Source organism: Panthera onca, chromosome C1 (genome assembly GCF_046562875.1).
Source record: "Panthera onca isolate mPanOnc1 chromosome C1, mPanOnc1 haplotype 2, whole genome shotgun sequence".
Taxonomy (NCBI): Eukaryota; Metazoa; Chordata; class Mammalia; order Carnivora; family Felidae; genus Panthera; species Panthera onca.
The window spans coordinates 16729900-16751976 of NC_138346.1; the positions used below are offsets into that span (position 1 = coordinate 16729900).

General features: G+C 42.3%; 1 protein-coding gene across 5 annotated transcripts in view; it reads left to right on the forward strand.

Annotated features, from left to right (window-relative positions):
• The window catches only part of EPHA4 (EPH receptor A4), a 150590-nt gene that overhangs the window by 115862 nt on the left and 12651 nt on the right, over window positions 1–22077 (forward strand). For all 5 annotated transcript variants that reach the window (XM_060623802.3, XM_060623801.3, XM_060623803.3 and 2 more), the window contains 7 exons: window positions 1152–1263; window positions 9837–9895; window positions 11691–11804; window positions 12066–12251; window positions 16633–16694; window positions 17151–17360; window positions 19233–19382. In XM_060623802.3, the coding sequence (XP_060479785.1) occupies window positions 1152–1263; window positions 9837–9895; window positions 11691–11804; window positions 12066–12251; window positions 16633–16694; window positions 17151–17360; window positions 19233–19382 (893 nt within the window). The remainder of the gene's footprint in view (window positions 1–1151; window positions 1264–9836; window positions 9896–11690; window positions 11805–12065; window positions 12252–16632; window positions 16695–17150; window positions 17361–19232; window positions 19383–22077) is intronic.

A 22077-nucleotide genomic window follows, 5' to 3' on the forward strand; every position in this document is an offset into this window, starting at 1 on the left:
CACATTACAGTGAAATCCAAGGAGCTGTACCTCATTTTTGGTCAGGCAAACATTCTGTTGCAACGAACACTGCGTGGAAATAAGATGTCTGTAACTTGGAAAATCCCATGCTATTTAGAAAAGAGCATTTTTCGTATTATCTAACCTGTCTTTTTGTATGATTGAAAATGTTTTCTTCTTCTTCTTTATTTTTTTATTTTTTTATTTTGAGTCTTCTATAAATGATGAAAGAGGGGGCTGCTAAGTAGACCGATTGAGCCTTGCATAGCTCTCTTACATTAAGATAGGAAGTTTTCTCCCTGGGAAGAGTAAAGAAGGGGCCCTTTCCCCCCACCCCTTTTATTTCTTTCTAGGAATCTGTTTTAACCAAGTCAGGTCGGTTTTTTTTAAAAGCCTCTTTGGACCAATATATCAAATCTTTCAACATTGTGAGTTGGACCAACTAATTGATTGAATGGAAAATGTTAACAAAGGACATGCCCGATGAATAAGCAGTTTCCATAAGATGGCTCCCCCTATGTAATTAACCAACCAAAGTTGAGCTTACTTGAGAAGGAGACGGTAGAGAAGAATTTTCAACGTCAGTTCTCGAAAGTAATTTTATTCACAAGTTGTGAAATAAAATATGAATATAAAAACAGAAGAGGAAGTACTCTAGAATTGAATCTGAAGGGGTTTGACATTTTGGGGGGATATTCCTGGAAGGCTTCAAAGAGGACGTGGCTTTTGAGCTGGGCAATAGTAAGCAGGGTTTTGATAGATTTGGGGTGAGGGCTGGGTAAGTATTCAAAACTGCTTGTCGTTTTTGAAATTTCCAAGTGTGCTTCTCACAAGGAACGCATCAGATCATTAAATAAGTGTTAGGGCTGAAACTAGAAACGGAAAGAAGAAAAAACAACGGGCGGTAATGTTTACCAGGGGATTTAAGAAGAATCTTCCGGTTGAAGTTCTTCATGCAGTTATACAGAGAACGTCTTCATCCCATTAAAGCTCTCTTAGAAATCCCATTGTGTAAGCACTTACCGAAGGGCAAGAGAGGCTCTGAGCGGTCCACATGGCTTCAGCACTTTGGAACTCGTGCCCCAAGCAGACAGACGTTCTAGCTCCTTGAACCTTCCCAGAGGTGATTGTTGTGTCACTGTCTTTGCCAGTGCCCTCCCGGATCATCGGAGATGGGGCTAACTCCACAGTCCTCCTGGTCTCTGTCTCAGGCAGTGTGGTGCTGGTGGTCATTCTCATTGCGGCTTTTGTCATCAGCAGGAGGTAAGCACTTAAGCCACTCACTGCCCACCCCCCCCCCCCATCTCGGGTTTTTATGAGGGAGCTTTTTGTCTCCTCCCCACAAAGCCGAGGCTTTTGATTAACATCATAAACAGGGCATGTACGGTGGCCAGCTCCTTGCTCTTGGCTTTGATCTCCCCACGTCCCTGCTGGAGCTGTTGGCTGTGACTGGTGGCAGCTGAGAGTCCTGGAAAGACCCAGCTAATTCCTGGAAACCCAGCCGAGAAGCAAGCCAATGAGAGATTTCTAGATACTCTGAGCTGTAAGGTGTTACATTTATACCTCTCTTAAGCTCGGACTTACTGCCAAAGGCAAAAAAGAAGCCGTATAAAACGTGGGTCCAAAATTTTAGCCCTACCATTGGTCAGCTCTATTACTTAAACTCTTTCCGTCTTTTTTTCCCCTTTTATAAAGTAGGGCTAGAGGATCTTAGAAGATCTGCCCGTAAGAGTTACTGACAGAATTTTGATGGGTAAAGTAGAGAAGTCAGCACACAGTAGGTGCTTCAACGTGAGTTCGGTGAATAATAATTGCAACCAAAGCAAATAATTGGGCTCCACGCGCAATCTTCTTTCAGGAAAGGCCATCAACAAGGAGAACCGTTAAGCATGCTGTGGGCATCGCACTGTTTTTGGAGATGAATCTGAAACAGCAGATTACTTATTCTTCTGTGAAAGTCTACAGACTAACTTGATACTTGAAAAACAGTCTAGAAAAGAGAGGGAGAAATGAAAACGACCAGGCAGCCGATGTTTTTGATTATTGCGCTCCCCAGAGGCTCCCGAGGGATGCGGGGGGGGGGGGGGGGGGGAGGGACGGCCACTTAGCTCCAATATGTGCCCACTTCTAGGCTTCTCCAACCTTCACTCCCCTATGCTGTCCACTATTTCACAAGGTGGAGCTTTTGGCAAAACAAATTTAAAAAATTAAAAAAAAAGAAGCAGAACCTGGGGATGTCAAAAACGATCATCTTAAACATAACCGCTTTCATGTAATAGAAGAGGAAAATGATCTCAGAAAGGCGCAGTACTGGTCTAGGATCATTGCGTTGCCTTAATAGGAGACCCACTGTTGGCTTACCCAGCAGCCATGCTCGGCTCCCTGGCTAGGGTCTGTTGTATCCTGTCTCTCTCTGCCTCTGCTGTTGGTGAACTAACCTGGTGATATCACGACAATGCCTCTGGCCGTTGCCACTGGCCTGAGCAAGCCATGGTGCTTTTTCCTCACTTTGTGATACTTTATAATTAGGGTGATGACTGTATATCCTAATTTGCCCGGATGGTCTCAGTTGTCACATGTATTTATTAATATCATGCCTCCTCTCCCACTGTCCCGAATGTCCGGTATTGTAGAAATGAATCACGGTCACTCTCCTACAGTATGGAACAAGAACTCATCGTGAGCAGGCACCACCTACATTTGTCATTGTGTTTGTTCTTTTCGGTGCAAAGTCCATAGCAGCATGTTTGATTAGAGCCGTGAGTTCCATCCCGAAGAACCACAAACCACTTATTCCTTTTGCTCTGTTACACACATGAAACATACATAGACGTGCCTGTCGCACCCACATATTGCTATATCTCAGTCTTTGGAAACTTCAGTTTGGCCTAAACAGAATTTGACTTTTTTTCTCTAAGATTTTTTTAAAAAATGTTTATTTTTGAGAGAGAGAGAGCATGCAAGCAGGGGAAGGGGGATCTGAAGCAGGCTCTGCACTGGGCAGCAGCCAGTCCAACGCGGGGCTCTAACTCACAGACCGCGCGATCATGACCTGAGCCAAAGTCGGACGCTCAACCGACTGAGCCACCCGGGTGCCCCCAGAATTTGAATTCCAGATGGACTTACCTTTTCTGGCATTTGATTGTGGAAGTCAATCAGGATGAACCTCTTGCTTGTCCATTGCCTTTGGGTCTTGCGTATGTCCACATGGCGGGCACACAAACACACGGGCAACTGTGTGCAATAGTCTATATCCATTTCTGATGGTGGGATGGGGGGGTTTATGAAAATCACATGGGCTCTTGCTTTCATTATCACACATTTCCGCCTCTGAAAATTTGACGGTGCATCGCAATAATTTTTAGCAGAAAGGAAGACATTTAAAAGTCTCAAACTACGAAAAAAATTCTTAATTTCCTCCACCTCAAAATAACATTTGGCTAAAACTCAGCACCATGTGATGCTCAGAACCATCTGAGAGGATACTCGTTTGCAGAAAGTGGGTCTCGTCTTGTGTCTCAACCTCCTCTTTGATGTTGATGGGAGCCTTCGTCTATGCGACCAGTGTTTCTTTAGCGTTACCTTTGTCTTTTCAAGTTACCTTAACGATACCAATGCAACGGGAATATTTAGGAAGAAGTCACCCCATCTTAAGTTTCTTCCGGATGTTCTGCTTTGACGAAAAGAAAGGAAAAGCGCATGAAAATGTCATGCAGGAAGACAGGCTTATTAAAAGCTTGGAGCTATAGAACATAGAATCGCAAACTTGATGACTTGATTTCCGTGCTGCCTTTATTGATCACTTTATTCTTTAGGACAGAATGGATAGGAGGATGCATCGGATTTCCAATTATGAGTCCCCACCTTCGAGAATTGAACCTGTCGAGTTACCCAGCGATGATTCTTGTCCCTTCTCCCCCATTAAAAAAAAAATGTCACTTCCCAAGGCTGATAAACACTGCTTGGTGATTGGTCCTCAATGGATCACTTTTTAGAAAATGAAATGTCAACCCCTTGCCCTCCTATTGATTCTTCTTTAGTGTCGGCCATAAAGCTGTCACGGGAAAGCCGCCTGGAGCCAGGTAGCTGACAGGCTTTGCACCCGCTGATGCACACTCAGCTGCTTGTCCTCCGCACGCAAGCTGTGTGTTCTGTCACGCCGCAGTACAGATGTTTCAATGCGACAAGAACAGGTGAAGAGGGAGGAGACGGGTAGTGCGGACAGAAGTCTGGTCCGTGCTTTCAGTGCGAAAGGTGGTAAGCGGCACCCCCAAATGATCTCGCCGACCAGTCTGGAAACCAACCCATGGAATATCCTGGCTGGGAAATGATAGGGCCGCTGCTTAACGTTTTAGAGCCACAGAATGTTGATGGCGGAGTCAGTGCCAGAGACAGAGAGACCCCCTTTTAAGGTGATCCCCCTCCAACGGAGGCCCACATGATGCCATGTGAGATTTTTTTTTTTTTAAGAAGTAGAGGGCTAGGACCCACACAGCGAGAAAACTTTCAGCCCTTCTGATCACCTCAAAGAAAAATCTGTCTGGTGCTAATTTGTCATTGAGGAAAGAGGAAACGGCCTCAGGCTCACAGCTGGTATCTTGCTAGAATTTTTTTTTTTTTTTTTCTTGATAGCAATTGTTTCATTTACTATATTTCCTTTCTACTGAGAAGCCTGAGCTGTAGGCGAGCCAGGGTAATCTCCATTTCTTTCTCAATGAGAAGATCCCCTTTTTCCTTTCGGCCAACTTGCGTGTATAAACCATTCAGGGAGCTCAGGGAAAGCATCAAACTCCCACATTTATAAACTTTATTTACGTATTTGAAATGATACGCCGAGTATGTTGGCTTAAGACGTATTGTATGTTTTTACCACCCACGTGATCTTAAGCTAATTACCTTACATTTTTTTAGAAGCGTCTACGGTCCGTGTACCCTTCGGCCCTTGAGTTGTAATTAGAAGACTGTGTCAGCTTTGTGGGCACACGCTGTCCTTGCTGCGGGGCCGTTTGCGTGCCGTTCGCCTTGTATCTATGCGATGCTGTCCCTAGAAAGTTTATCCCAAACCACGCGTGTGCGTTCTCTCAGAAGCATGACACCGTGTCCCCATACTGCCACAGGTATTTATTTGTGGTCTCCGCAGTGGAACCACTTTATTGCTAGCTAAAGTGATTTTTGAAAGGACTGTTAACAATGACATCATAAAATGCAGCGAGAAGGTCATAACCTCCGGGACTGATGATGGAATGTGTTACGTTTCTCTGATCCCTGCTCCTTTATTCGTGACTTCATCAGGTTATCCCAAATACTATTAATCTGGGTTGCTTTAGGCCAGTGTGCCCTTCCCCCAAATAATATTTGATTATTCAAGAAAAAACTTCTAAGAAGAGACTAGAATACAAGATGAGTCTCTCCTTTCTCTTTTGGTGATCAGAGGCAAGTATTGCCTGATAACCAGGCATGGAGGTTTTTATACTGACTTTCTAATGATGGCTGGTTCTACTGGGTTATTGTTATGTCCATTCATATTGGGGTATACTGACTGTCCCCTTTTTAATAGAATTAAAGAAAAAAACAAGTGAATTGATTTTAAGAAAATAAATGAGGTGGTTGCAGCAAGATTTCTGAAAACATACATACCCATGGCTCTGGTACAGGAAACTACTTAATTCTAACACTGGCATCTTCTGTATTAGGATCTCGAGGCCTGGCGAGGAGGTTAAACAATTAACTAAACCAAGGTCCCACAGCTACTTAGTCGCCTGATCAGGACAGGAATCCATCTTCCCTGGCTTCCAATACTGGCATAGATTATTTTCATGTCCTCTGAACTGAAAAAAACTGACCCACGTCAAAAGCCCACGCGGACGGTCCGAGCGGACCCCGATTTCAGGAGTCTCGGGGCTGATGGGAGCAGTCGCAGTCTGTGAAGTAATGTGCACGCCTAACGCACACCGTAAAGTCAGACTTGGCACGTTGATTTTGTCTTCGAATGAAGGCTGCGATTTTCCACTTTGGAGCTAACTGTTCGCGTGATGCTGAGCCAGTTCCCATTCCGTCTGTATCTATCTCGCCTGGTGTCCTAATTGGAATATTATGATCACATAAGAATGAATGCACTCAAATGTTAGCCTCAATTGGCTCTGATGGAGTCATGTAAATTCATACAATGAGGGGGCAGATGGTACTCTGGGAACATTTCTAAACAACTTGCGTGCAATTGTACGGTTCAATTCCAACCATTTCAAAATGTTGCTCATGAAGAACATTTAGACGTCATTTGGTGCAAGAACAATGACAGCTTAAGGAAGGGGAAAAAGAAGGATGGCCTCTATGAATCTTCATGGGTGATGCCATTAAATGCTGCAAAGGGTCCTCCTGGAGCCGTGCTGGTTATTACATTGCTTTATCTTCTTTAATCTGCACTTTAGCTGAATAAATTACTTACCTTTTACTAATTAGTTTTGGAACAGTGAACCACATCAATCAAATCCATCCACTTGATCAGGGAAGTTAGTATTTTAATAAAAGCAGGGTTTTCCTGTGCTGGGCCCCTGCCACGCTCCCCCTCCAAGGTTTTGTTTGTTTTATTGAATAGTCAAGGTGCCAGAAGGACACATTGGTTGGGAGGGCAGTGCTTGGGGCTCACGCTGTTCCTCAACAATGCCTGCTAATACCCTGATTCCGCCCCCCTTTTGACAGAGGGCTGGGGAGGGCTCAGCTCTGCCTCCCAGCTCCACCTGAAGGGGAGGCTTTCCTCTCCCTCCTGCAGATGAAAGGTCCCGGCTTCCTTCTGGAGCATTCACTAAAACCCCTCCCCCCCCCCCACCCTACCCTGTTACAATCAGATTGCCCAAATCCCAGGAATTAGAAAATCTTCAGCAACAAAGGATTCCTTCTGCCATTCAGGTGATCGGCCTTGGATGTCAGTTTAGAGTTAGCACTTCTTTAGGCTGTGTGGTTTCCTCCAGCCTGGCCAACCCAACTTCAGCGGGCTTTCCTGGAACACTAACGTACACTTTGTCCATCCCTGAGCCAAGGAAGAAGAGTCATCAGGTGACAAAGATGGATCCTGACTTGGGCATTTCCGTTTCCAGTGTATCATGGAAAAGCTAATCAGGCTACCATTCGTCTTTGAACAGTAATTTCTTGTGTTTCTTTCCCAGCATTTTCTGGACTCCTCGGGGGTTCTCTCCTCCAAGGAACACTGCAAGTCAAGAAGTTTCTTTAAAACTACACCTTCCCCTCTAATTTACTTCCTCCTTCTATGTTTAGAAGTCTGAGGAAGGGGTGGGCGTGGCCACCTTATAATTAATGACCCCTGCCATTTTGCATTTCCTCTGGCTTTGCACATATTTAATGGAGGTGCTTGATGTAAAACAGATAACTGCACTCCTGGACAGCTGGAGGCCGTTGTTTCTATTGGGATATTTCAGGGTCTTTTTGACTGACTCGCTGGCCATTTAAAGTTGGTACCAAAGCTCTCCTCTGCTCTATGCATTGTTTTGCTTCTTTAAAGGAAAGACATTCAAATCAGTATTGGAAATCTTAAGTGGTTCGAGAGATATACTTGTAATTTTAGATCATGCTTTTAGGGACGCTGATAAGATACAATCGCACAGACTGGCAGGACCCTATCACACCCGTGGGACCTCGCCACGCGTTTCCCTGACATAAAATCTTGTTTTCATAGTCCCTGACCTAACACTTCTATTTCCTTTAAAAGGGGAAAGGGGTGGGGAGGGGCCGAGGGGACTACATCTCCCATCCAGACGCTTGGTTTCGGGACATTTCGACGTGTTGTGTTTCCTTGATGAAGCAATGGCTTTTCAAAGCAGTGGAATCCAACTTAAGTGGATATACTGATATAAAATACAGTATTACTTACAATAACTCTCATCAGATATCTTGATATAACTTCATCTCCACTACGAGGGGCATGTGAGATAGTGAGCGGATCAGGGGAGACGCACTCCTGTCCTTGCTAAGAGGGTCGTGGGTGAATCACTTGCCCCATGTGCTGTGGAACTGAGCATGTCTGTCTGGCTTCCTACTTCCATGGGGTTGTCGTGAAGATAGGATTCAATAATAGACACGATGGCTCTTTAAAAAGTTGAAAGCAAAGTAAAAATGCAAGAATTCTACACGCTTGGCAGTTAACTCTAGTGACTGAGGTCTCTGTTTACCAAGCTGCTTCCTGCTTTGTAAACAGTTAGGGGAGGGGATGATAATGTGTCCGGAACACTCTGAAAAGTGAAATGCGGTGTACAAGTGGAAGGTGGTATTACTTGCAGGGAAATGACAACACACAGAGAGACATCTGCAGGCCCTGAGGGCCCGATCACAGAGCTGGATCCCGCACCAAGGACAATCAGGAGCTGATGGGGGACCGTGATGGGACTGCATCTCCGGTTGTCCAGTTCGGCCCCGTTAGGTTGTCTGCTGTTATCTCTTTTACACGATCATCCCACCCTTCTCTACTTGCTCAAAGTTCAGGGGTTCAGGGGTCCAGACTCTGATAGGACCACACTGCCGAGATGCTTTATGGCCTCAGTTTCCTCACTGTAAGAAATCTGGACTTACCTTGTCTGTAAAGGTCCTAGAAACTAGGAGATGATTATAAACTCCAGTGAACTCCAGTGTACTTTACATTTGGGACAGAAACACAAATGCACACATCTTATTCGCTTATTTGACCTCATCGTCCCCCAAACTTTAGAAATCCGTTGTACCAACTGAGTTGAGCTTTTGATTCATTTCAGCGATATACACACACACACATATATATATACACACACGCATGCATATATAACGTATCAAAATTATTGATTTAAGATTTATACGTATTCAAGATTTCTGACTCCCAAGACTTTTGTAACACCCAAAGCTCATTTCTTTAGGACATTTAGAGCAGAATACCAAATGTGAGACCGTACGCCATTATTTTGGAAAGAGATTTCAGCTACAAATGGAAACTTCTCGTTTTTACTCTTTCAAGTTTCCTACAAACTCTTAAGGAACGTGATCAAGTAGAAAGCGCAAATATTTACCTTTTAAATTTTCATTAAAAATTTAGGAGTTTGTAAGCAGCAGCTGAAACCAATAACCACAAAAGTATTGTTTTAAGAATATCATATAATATGATAATGAGGTTTTTGTCAACCACAAAACTATTGTTTTAAGAATATCATATAATATAATGAGTTTTTTTTCTGGTAGTGGTTTTTGTGGTTGTAGCAACAGGACTTACTATTACTTAGCACATACTGAACATTATCGCCATTTGATTTGTGCATAATTCACCCATGGAAACTTATTTTACTTTGGAATATGTATGGGAAAACTAGCCAATAAACTTATCATCTATCTTCAATAAGAGAAATTGATTCTGGAGATTTGAAATTATATTATAAAATATTTGTTTTATCACCTTAGTTTCTAACATTGTGGGTAAGAGCAGAGACTCTGGGGGCACCTGTTTAGTGCAGTTGGTTAAACGTCCAGCTCTTGATTTTGGTTCAGGTCATGATCTCACATTGGTGACATCAAGTTCTGCTGAGGGCTCCACGGCCCTCAGCTTAAGATTGTCTCTCTCCCCTCCCCCACTAATGATTTCTCTCTCTCTCTCAAAAAAAAAGACAGAGACACAATCAGTTCTGATTGTGTTTGAAACCATTATTCACCAGCAAACTTTCCATAAACCTCGGTTTACTTGCCTGTGAAATGTGCACAGCATTTTTATCTGCCTGACTTATATATAGTATGGTAGCAAAGAACTTATCTTGTGGCTTACTACTTTTGAAAATATTGGTGTGTGTGTTTTTTTTTATTTTTAATAGACGGAGTAAATACAGTAAAGCTAAACAAGAAGCAGATGAAGAGAAACATTTGAATCAAGGTACAAAAACTGGATTAAGAATACATTTTATTTTTAGACTCTGTCTCGTGTTTTCAGTTTAGAAATGCCTGCATTAAATTCATGTGGCTATCAGTATTATAGTTCTTTCATAGAATTATCTAAGTAACGTAGTTATTTTCCCCTGAAATAAGTGATTTGGGATTGTTTCGAGTGAGGTTAAAGATGGGGGTTGGGGAAATTTCCTTTCGATTCTTCTTATTCCTTATTTTACTGTCTACCCTGAAAAAGTATCGGTCTTGCTGGTCATTTGTGTAGCTGGGTGACAAGGCTTAACAGGTGACAATTTTTCTCATCTTTGTAAGATACAGTTTTTGGAGAGGAAAAGAACAAGGAACGAACAGTAATCGCTCTACCCCCAACAATATGTGCTGTGGCATTCAGGACTACTAATATCTCTTTAGTGGGTTCTGCTTATTCGGGGGTGGAAGAATAAATTCAGAGAACTGGCCCTAGAATGACTTGACGAGGTAGAAGATTCCTAAGATCCAATAGAACGTTTTGAGATGATGGCGTTGTCCTCTACCTGCCCTGTCCAACGCATTAGCCAGTAGCCACGTGCACTATTGAATACTTGAAAAGTAGCAAATGTGAATGAGGAAGCACATTTTTAATTTCTTTGATTTTAAGTGATTTACATGTAAATAGCAAGGTGTGGCTAATAAGTGCCCTATTGGACAGCAGCACAGGGAGGTGGAAAGAAGAGACAAACTAGGGGTAGGAAGAATCATCTTGAGAAAGATTTTCTTGGCTACAGCATATAAAGCAATAAAGGCTATGGAATGTCTGACAACCTTCCATTTAGTCACCTTATTTTCTTTCTAAAACCGTATTTTTAAAATTTGCATGTGGTATATATATTTTTAAAAACAAAACATGACTTTTTTTTTTTTTTTTTAATTTAAATGAGATGATGAGGACAAGACTGATAGTTCTGGAAAATCAAGGAGATTAGGCCAACCAGTGCCCTACACCCTTTCTGTGCCCCAAAGCCCTAGGAGCTCTGGCAGGGAAAGGAGAGGTCCCAGTAATTACTGATGCTTCTTGTCCCAGCAGCCCTGAATTTCGGCTGCGAGTTGTCTGTGGGGTTTGGCTGAATGACACTTCCTGATATTCTAACCATTCACAACTAGGCTATAACGTTTTCTCCAACTGCAGCTTTCGGATGACCTTCAGTGTCTTTACTTATAACACCTTCTTCCCAAAGCAGAATAAATGTGGAAGCCCAATACAGAGTGTATATTCTCCAGTCAGCTGGCTAGCATTGTCCCTCTTGTCTATTTTAACCTAGCTTTCATCTTCCTTTGTTAATTATCGGTCACGTGCTTAATTGGTCCAGATATCGGGCACCGTGTAAACATGGCCGATTAAGAAAGGAAGTTCCCATTATCTTCCCTGAGCAAATGTAGCTGCAGATGGTGGGTGGGACACGAGCAACCGATTTGCACAAAGGTATTCAGCTAACACATTCCAAATTTTCTTGTAGAGACTCTCTTTTCCTCCATGGGATGGGTTGTTTTTAAAATTTCCTCCTTGAAGGGTGAAGACATTCCAGGAAGTCAGTAGAGCTGTGGCCTCTTAAGTAGCTAACAATTCTTTGTTTACCCACTAATGAAAACCAGAGCAAGAGTTTAAACATCTCTGTATGTCTATTGCTAAGTATGTTTGTCATGCTAAGAAAACTTCCTCTGCGAAATATTTTTAGACGCGGACAACTTAAGTTCGTTAGCGGTTTCTGAGAAGTATTCTGCCAACCTGTCACGTGTTTCTTACTTAGGTGTTAGAACTTACGTGGACCCCTTTACCTATGAAGATCCCAACCAAGCAGTTCGAGAATTTGCCAAAGAAATCGACGCATCCTGCATTAAGATTGAAAAAGTCATAGGAGTTGGTAGGTGTTTGAGTGTCTCTCTAATAAGCAAGCCTATTTTCTTTGTGGATATTAAATATACCTATGCGGATTATACAAACGTGTACGAACATATCGCGCGTACAGGTATATATGTAAATAGCTGTGTACGTGAAATTCCCTTGATCTATGTAAAACAGTAGCAGAGTGCCTGGCATGTAAGTAGCACGCAACAAATGTTAGCTCTTACTTTCATCTTGAATGTGTTTCTGGCCCATCGTTGATTCGTTTTCTCTCCCAAAGGTGAATTTGGTGAAGTATGCAGTGGGCGTCTCAAAGTGCCTGGCAAGAGAGAGATCTGTGTGGCCATCAAGACCCTGAAAGCTGGTTATACAGATAAACAGAGGAGAGACTTCCTGAGTGAGGCCAGCATCATGGGACAGTTTGACCACCCGAATATAATTCACTTGGAAGGCGTTGTCACCAAATGTACGTGGGGCGCTCCTTTCACAAAGCCAAGTTAGAAGTTCCTGGCAAATTAAACACACATTTTCTTTCCAGGGAAATGACAGATGGAGCAGACCCACTGATTGCTAATGGGAGGAAATCAGTGCAGGACAAGTCATTAATCTTGCAGTCAGCTCTCAATGGGTCTATGGTTTAGGCTGATACCCTATTTCCAAGGCAGCTTGTGTGAGATTTTAGGGAAATTAATATTGCAGATTTTTGGTCTGCCTCGCCATCTTTCAAACCTTTGCTAGACCAAACTGATTGTCACAGGGTAGGCGCAAGCAGATGGTAAGCAAAATAAAATGTAAGTACTTTTCGTATGAAACACAACAAAAGCTCGCCACGCCTCGTGCTCGAACCTTCAGTCCCAGATGCAGGGAGTGAATCTTGGAAGTCTATTTACAGCAACACCTGGTTGAACCTTCCTTTTTTAGCCCATTAGCATTCGCGGAGCCTGCGAACCACGCTTCAGTTAAAATACGACCCAGCGCGACAGATGCGTTTTGTGAAGCAAACCCTGAATACATCTGTAAGGCTGGCTAAGACCCATTTTTAAGGCACCACATGGACAGTGAGCTGAAGCGGTTACTACTGAAGGGTGGCTCTGTTCTAGGAGCCGCAGTACCTCCTATTTCATTACACAGCAAAGATCTTATAAGCCCCGGGGCCGTGTCTCCAGGAAGGCCAAGGTTCCTCTCACTTGATTCAAGGTGCCTGTGAGAAGCACCCTCAGTGAACACGTGCAGAGTGGGTAAAAGGGAGCCATGGGGAGAGAAGAGTAGGTTAAAAGAGTGAAACTTTGGCCATTAGCTCTGGGGTAGAGCAGAAAGTAAGACCCAAGAGCACATCATCTTTTAAGAAGAGACAATAAGGAGGTTCCTAAAAAGTGAGAGAAAGTGTGCCTTCATTCAGAGGTCCTCCTCAAGCTTAAACGTCCATCAGAATTCTGGAAAACGTGTTCAAACAGTTTCCCGGAGCAGGTTTTATTCCTCAGGTGGGGTGGGGCCCATGCGTTCACATTTCTAAAGATCTGGAAGGTGAGGCAAAGGCTTCAGGGCACCGGACTTGGAGGCTGCCGTGTCCACGCCACTGCTAGGAAAGCATGTGGTCGTGACCAGTTAGTTGCTCAAGATTGCAGTTTCCTCATCTACAAAATAGAGATAGAAAATAGAACTTGCCAAAGAAGGTTATTTTGGATGAAAGACCTCCCGTGTTTACCATAATGCTTGGCAAATTTAAACAACAGAAAACTTCCCTCAGTGTTAAATGGTAACGCTATGTCTTAAGAAGTACACCTTTCCCCATCATCAGAATCCCTCAAAAACGGAACCTTGGTGCCAAGGGTATGTGATTTCCCACCGAAGGCGAAGGCTATGATTAGCACAGAATACCTCTCTTTGCTTTTTAAGATTAGTTTTACAGACAGGATATTTTTCTGTTGCCCGTTGGCCTTCGGAGCTGCCCAGAGCCCTTCACTACCTTAATTGAAAGATAACATTCTGTTTAAATACTTCTGCAGGGGTCCAGTTTCTCAAAAGGAGGCTCTGTTCAGCTTGGGGTGTTTTTCCGGCTGCAGACAGTGATTTTCGTAGCACCTCTGCAGAAGAGAGGAGAACCAGGGGATCCCTGTATTAAAGTCCCACCGCGCCTCTAAAACCCATAGCTATTACAGCTGTAACTGTTATAAACGACTGGATGCATTTGCATAATGCAGTTGTCACTGAGTGAAAATGATTTAAAATTTCCACCAGAGGAATTGGCCCCTTCCCCCACTCCACCCCCCTACCCCCCCCCCCCACCACGTCCCTGCCTGTTTCAGGGGAGGAACCACCGTCCCTCCGTGAGCCCAGCTGAGCCCCATTTTATAAGCCCCTCTGCTTACGGAGACATTCATCTTTATTTCTCTTGGAGAGCTCATAAAGATTCTGACAAATGGATACTAAATGTAGAAAAATCGTGAAGACCTGCCAACAGTCAGAGGAGGGAGGCGCGAGGGCACAAAGGTGATGTGGGAGCGTGTGAATTCATTACCAGCAGTTACTTGAAGAACTTTTTAAGCTGATGGGGAGATGATACATTCCCTCCACCACCCCTCCCCCCGCAACTCTCTTCTGGGGCTTCTACTCTCTTGTCCACACCTCCAGAGGGATCTGGTGAGGTAGAAGTAGGTGTTAATGCAAGAGAGTCCATCTCACTCATTGGTTGACGAAGTATCTTTTGATTGAGTTGGGTTCATTACCACTCACTTGGATGCATTTGGTCTGTCCGTGGCCGCAGATGTAGAGGGTAAATGAATCTAAGACAGAGAGCTTCGGGGCACCTGGGTGGCTCAGTGGGTTAAGCATCGACTCTTGGTTTCGGCTCAGGTCATGACCTCAGGGTTTGTGGGATCAAGTCCCCCACCGGGCTCAAGCACCGAGCCTGCCTAGGAGTCTCTCTGCCTCTCCCCACACCCTCTATTTTCTCTCTCTCTCTCTGTCAGAATAAATTAATAAAATTAACTTATTACACATTTGTTTAATAATTTATAAAATAAGTAAAGCAAAGAGCTTCCTATTTATTATATTGAGGGAGGACAGAAAAGGTGTTCAGAGACGACTCCCTCCAGCTGAGGGGAAAGACCGGAAGTGGTTTTCCTCACCCTTTGATCGAAGCCACGACTTGCCCTTTTTCTGCCGGATTTTTTTCATTCATCACTGAAAATAAACTCTCCATGGTATCATTTCCTCATCCAAAAGTTTTACCTCGGAAAGATTGCTTAGACATGATACCAAAAACACAATAAAAAAAAAAATGATTGGGGTTCCTGGATGGCTCAATTTCATCTCAGGTCATGATCTCAGGGTTGGTGAGTTTGAGCCTCCCGTCAGGCTCTATACTGTCTGTGAGGAGCCTGCTTGGGATTCTCTGTCTCCCTCTCACCCTGCCCCTCCTCCCTTCTCTCTCTTATAAGTTTAATAAGTAAATAAACTTTAAGGTAAAAACATTAAAAATAAGTGATTTTAAAAAATGATAACTTGGACTGTTAGGAGATTGAAAATTTCTGTTCTTCCTAATTTTTGCCTCTGAAATAAAGACATTTCCCCCCTCCGCACATCAGAACAGAGTGTATTCTGGGTGGCAAAGGTATTAAGTTAGGATGGTTACAGGAACTTTCCAGCAGTGACCTACCCCAGTCCATTTTCCCTGACTGAATGTCTAAGTCCAAACCGTCCACAAGTATAGCAATGAAAGTGAATATTTTTGATTTATCAAACGAGCATTTTATTTTCCTCCCGGGAAATCTTTTATGTTCTCTTTGCTTTAACCTTTCCTTTAGTACAATATTGAGGATTTACATCCCCACCCCAATTCCCTCCCACAAACACTATTTAAAAAGGAGTTTCAGATCTTGAGTCCATTGCCAGCCATGAAGAAACTAAAGAATGATTCCTATTTCCTAAGTTCCTCAGAAAGAAAACTAAAGTAAAATAAAAGTATTGTCCCCCCCCCACTTCTCCCAAACCTTAAATTCATTTTATTCTCTTTGCTAAAAACAAACACACACACACACACACACACACACACACACACACACACAAACAGGTGAAGGGGAAGCAAGGATATTCTAGTGCTGAATTAACTTGTCTCCGTTGAAATAATTTCCTGCAGCTCTTCTCGATTTTTGTTTTTTTTGTTGTTGTTGTTGCTGTTGTTGCTGCTGCTGCTGAAGTTGTCCGCTTAAAGGACCAAATAGGATAACCTTTTTTATAGATAGGAAAGGGAAAAGAAAGGAGATATCTCCCGATCTGAGTAAGGTGGCGTTGGGGGGGGGGGGTGGGGTGGGGAGGAGAGGGGTTAATATTGTGCATGCTTGAGCTTTAAGATGTGTCTGAGTAATGAAGTATCCTGTGTAGTTACTGCTCTTAGAAACTTGAGTTTCTCTAAATAAGTAAAAAAGTTTCTCTGTCCATTGATTCCTTTGGCATCACACAAGTGGCTCTTCTGGGGACAAAATAAATTAATTATCCTAAAGATTTTTTTCGCCTTTAAACAGGCCGGCCCATTTATCTTCTTCCCCTTTTGCTCGAGAGAGCAATTATCCATTCATGTGCTCCCTGGATACCGGAGGCCACTTTAGTTAAAGACCTTGTCAACAGGCCACCCAAAGGGTTAACCTTCCAGATGGAATTTAAACCTACCCGTCCTTTTAATATTTCATTCCTAGCTCCCCACAGCTGAGGCATAAGCTTGGCTTGTTTTAATTAAATTAGATCGCACAAGACAGGTGTCTTGGCAGTAAAATTGTGCACAGCCCATTTTTATCTCATTAACTGCAGTGCTCATCAAGGGTTTGTGTTTTTCTTTCTGAAAACTCTAGGTAAACCAGTAATGATCATAACAGAGTACATGGAGAATGGCTCCTTGGATGCATTCCTCAGGGTACGTGACTACTTTATATTAAACCCAAGAATGTCGGTATTTAGAAAACTCTAACAGACTCCTTGTGTCCATTCTGTTTAGTTGTATTCATGGAATTTTTTAATGGGGCAAGGGAAGAAGAGGAGAAATAGAGAATGATGTGATTTTTAAAGGCTATTAAATAATCCATGTTCAATGAGGGTGGTATTTGATTTATTCTTGCATTGTGGGGCTATGTGAGCCGTAGATTCATTACAGTTGGATAATTTCCATCTACCACAGGAAGCAAACCCAGTCCTTAGGATACACTCTACTAGTGAATTAGTGACTTCGGTCAGAAAGGTCCGGAAATAGTGTGGCATTTCACTGCATGCTTGATACAGAAATCAAAAAAGATCTAAGTAATAATAAATGCTTTGGTGAAAATTAATTTGGCCTAATGCTAATGAGATTTTTCCTCATTCCTTTCCTGTGCAGAAGAATGATGGCAGATTTACTGTCATTCAGCTGGTGGGCATGCTTCGTGGCATTGGGTCCGGGATGAAGTATTTATCGGATATGAGCTACGTGCATCGAGATCTGGCTGCCCGGAATATTCTGGTAAATAGCAACTTGGTCTGCAAAGTGTCTGATTTTGGCATGTCCCGAGTACTTGAGGATGATCCGGAAGCAGCTTACACCACCAGGGTAAGGAGGATTTGCGACCTCTGGGTTTTGACTCTGATGAAACTGTTCCTCTTTTCTCACTTTGATGTTTTGTTTAAGCCCTTTGTGATTTTGTAAGTTTCCTCATCCTTCAGAGCCTCTTCATATCCAGGCATTCATTTTCAAGCTGTATTTCTGAGAGGGATTTTGAAACCGCCTTAAGATGTGTGACTGCTTTAAAAACTGCAAACTAGAGCTTTGAGTAATTATTGTATTTATTACACTTAATTTTTCTTCTTTTCCTCCCTTCCTTCCTTCCTTCTTGTTTTCGATTTTCCATTTGATTCTTTTCTATTATTAAAAAGTCTTCTTATTTTAAACAAGGTAGAGCAGTGTTTCTAGTTGGTTGGCCACTGAGTCTGAGGATGTGTATACAGCATTTATAAATCATTTACACTGTGCAAGGAGTTTTCAACTTTAATGGCCTTTGTTTTACTCCTGGTAGATAGGCCGGATTAGGGCACGGTTAAGAGTTATCAGTATACAGTTAATGGCTATCCTCTCTTAGCTGGACAATCTGAATATAAGATACTAATGGAAGAAACGGAATCCTAAAAGTGTTTGGCCATTAGGGCTGGGCACTGCTGAAATCAACGGAAAGCAGACATTTTCCTCCTTTGATGCTCACTTTGCATTTACAATCCTAAGCATTGTTTTTGTTTGGTTGGTTGGTGGGTGGGTGGGTTTCTTTTTTTTCCCTGGTAGTGTTCTATGGCCGTGGCTCTAGCTTTGAATCTTACACATATATCCACTTTTGAATTCTAAGTCCATTCATGTAAGAAAGAATGCATCTTTGTGAATACTGAAGATCTTGTATTTTTACCAGTTAGTTGGAGAGGAAGATTAAAGGAGGCTTTGAGAATGATACATTTACGTAGATTAAACCTTAGCCAACTAGTTAAGGAAGGTGGAAGGCAGCACAAGCGTCCTTCTGTATAGAACAAGTAGAAATGTAACACGCTGGGTTTTCAGTGTTTCAGTCACACTGCAGTGAATCAATGTAATTTCTAGTACTGTTTAGTGTCTTGTTTAGTAGCCTCAGTAAAGCAAGCTTTCAAATGATGCTCTCTGGAACCACTGGAGTCTCAAGTTAAGTTGTATTAATTTCCCCAGATGGAACCTTAGGCAATTTGAAACTTGATTAAAAACACCTTTCACCTAAGTGTAATAACCAAACAATAGACATTTGGGGCAAAGAAAAAAAAAATCAAGCACCAATTTTAAACTTTTTCTGGGTAATAGTCAGTTCCTTTGCCACGTTTGCAGGTGCCCTCCCTCCATTAAAGTCAGTAATGACATTAGCATCTGCTCCTTGTCTTCCTCTAAGAGCCTGTGTAATGTATTATCTTCTAACCACGTTAAGCATCTTTCTCATGCTATATAAAAGTAGGACGGCAGCGTGGAGGATAGAAAATTTCATATTTAACTTCCTTAGTTCGTGACTCCAGAAGCAATGTTAACTATCGCCATTGTGCTGCTGGGTGAGAGAATTCAGCAAGAAGTCAAAGTGAGCGTCAGCTACGCATCCACTGATATACCGTAATAACATATGCATGTTGTAAATCCTGCGATTTCCTTTCTCCTACAATATCGCCTGAAGCAGAACTCAAATAGGTAGGCTCTTTAAAAAATAATTAAACAGATTACTTGTTCACTGCCCTGTGACCAAAGAAAACACATGAGAAGTGTCTCGACTTAGAAGACTAGTTAAAATAAACAAGTCTCTTATTATTGTTTGGAGAGCTATCTCAGGAATGCTGTCGTCCTGCTTGGCAAACAGTAAGAACATTCAGGGACTAAAATGGCACATCAGTGATGCACTTAGGGAATAACTTATGGCTCGAACGTTCACAGGGTGGCAAGATTCCTATCCGGTGGACCGCGCCAGAAGCAATTGCCTATCGTAAATTCACATCGGCGAGTGACGTATGGAGCTATGGAATCGTTATGTGGGAAGTTATGTCATATGGAGAGAGACCCTACTGGGATATGTCCAATCAAGACGTGAGTCTTTATGTTCTGAAATATATGTCTCTGCATTGAGATTCAGGAAGGATCACATCAGTGTATGATGGAGTAGGCTTGAGCTTGAAATGATACATGAAACTCAAGATTCTCAATACAAATGTGTGTAATAATCTAGTTAAACCTCACAGTCATGGATTTCAAGGGCCAAAATTACGTCGCCTAAATGGGGGTAGCATGAGAGACCAACTCAGTAGATCTATATTTTTATCTCTAAATTTATAGATTTATATTCGAGAGCTTTATCTTTTACGTGATTAGTGCTCCGATCCACAGTGGCATACAATTCAACTTTGATTTCCAGGAAAATACAAGGATATATGAAAAACGCAAATTTCACATGGGAAAAAATGGACACCAAGGGTTTATCTGAAGAGAACTAGTGAATATTTTAAAGCTGGCATAGTTGTAATTAGAGCTTGCCCCTTGAGGACTCTAAAATAAAGCTTCACTAAATGACCCTTTGTAAATTATGCACATCCCTTTGGATGTACCATCTGGACTACTTCGTAAGGGAGTATCCACAATGCCTGCAATTTCAGAAAAGCATTCAATAATGACACTAATAAGATTCCAGAGTAATAGAATTTAATTACAAACATCTCCAGTGAAAAAGAAGGAAAAAAACAGAAAAGCAAAAAACTTGGACCGAGGGGTCTTCCCAGAACACTTGTTAGTTATACGTGTGAAGTAAAATATTAGCACACAGGGCTGACAAAGGCGTGGCCTTCAATTTCTCAGTAAAAATTACAGCTTAGAAAAAAATCTCCTTTTCAAAAATTTTCTCTGATGTGGAATGCTACCTGACCATCTGCTTTGTCTTGAAACAACAAGAAGTTGCACAGCCTTGGCTATTAGGTGAAGAACTCGAGAAATCGGATGCTGGTTGCCTTATCGATAAAATAATGGTCAGAGCAGTAGAGAAACTAACGCACTCCACGGCGAGGGGCGCAAAAAGAACTCGCTAGCCAGATTAAGAGGAATGATGGTGTTGACATTGTGTTATCTGTTAAGTTATACAGAAAAGTTCATAGCAGATAGGAAGAAGGCCAGCAGCTAGCATAACTAGTAGGTAACTGCAGGCTGGAAAAAACTACAGAAGTGAGGGGTGTGTAATGCGTTGTTTGATGTGATTGTGCTACAGACACCTTCCAGTACCTACCTTGTAACAACATTTGTTTTCGGATTAGAGACTTGACGGAAGGACAAAAACAACCTAAATGAGCAAGTAATGCATACCTTGACTCCTTTAACGATGTGATACTTAAACTCTCTTTCAGTTGGCGGTCGTGACCAAATGCTCAGAAGAGCAGCGACTCTCAAGATCCTGTCCGTTTCCCTGCCCTGAATATTTTCAGACCCACGGTTTTGGCAGTTTCTATATTACGTTAAAATAATTTTTATCGTTTTAAACTTTGCAGTTGTCTGGTTTTCTCCGCGAGGAGCATTTGAAGCCATTTCTCTCCCGCAGATCATGTCGACCTGTCGTTCCCGCGTGTTTGTCTCCATTGGGTTCTGCGTAGGACAGGAATCGATAGGAAATGTAACCGGGAAATCACTTTCATGAGTAGAATTCATTTGGCATATGGTGAATGGACTCAAAATAACTGTCGCAAATATGGCAAACTTACCAAGTTTTTTGTTTGTTTTACTCTTCAGCCCCCCCAAAAGCATTCAGCAGTAAACTGAGAAAATATGCTTTGTTAACCCACAAGCCATCTTCCAAGCTGGCAGTGGAGAGGGAGCTAATGAAAGAGTATTAAGCAGTCTGAGGGTTCATAACAAATTGTGTTATCCTGGCGTTAGCCCAATATTTCTCTCCTTCTCATCAATTCAATGTAAAATGTTGTCATCAAGTCTAGAGTCAACACCATGCACCTGGGAAGATAAAAGGAAGTCAGAAGATCAAACTGACTTCACGTAATTGCCAGAAATAAAGAGACTAATGTTTAGTAAGATAGCATGTAGAAGTCTACTCTAGGAGGAGTAGTAAATAATACGAATACAACAGGATGTTGGCAAAAATACGCGGGAGAAAAAGGATCAGGGGGCTTAATAAATCACAAGAGGACTGTCAAACCGTGTGCCAGCTGAAAAGACAATAATCATACTGATACATAGAAACTGGACCCAGCTGAATTAACTGTTTGCTGTGGAAGGCCAGTTGTTGAACAGGAAATATAAACCCCACTGCGGGGTGAATCCAGCGTGGCCACTGAGATGGCTAGAGCTCTGGGTGTTTCATTAGCAGCTACCCATTTTGATAGAAACCAAACGAAACTGATTTAAAATGAATAAAACCTTTTAAAAAATCTCCAGACCAAAAAAAAAAAAAAAAAAAGACTTTTAGAATTTCATCGGATTCCCATAAATGATGCTAATGTGTAGCCAAGAAATTATGAAATACTCCCCCTCCTTAAATTTGGCATGAGTCCTATGATATTCCATTACTGGGATTCATACCCTAAAGATGGGGGGCTTTGCAAAAGGCCGATAAGAAAACTACTGTAATACCTGTGAAGACAGATGCAAAAATTTTGAACTAGAAGAAAGACTGTTAGAGAGTTAACTCACGTCTTATTAAGCAGGGAGAACTCTGGGCAACGAGACAATTACCGTCTACCATTATAACTTCTTTCCTTAGATGTGGAGAGGTCCCCTTCAGAATGTGAAT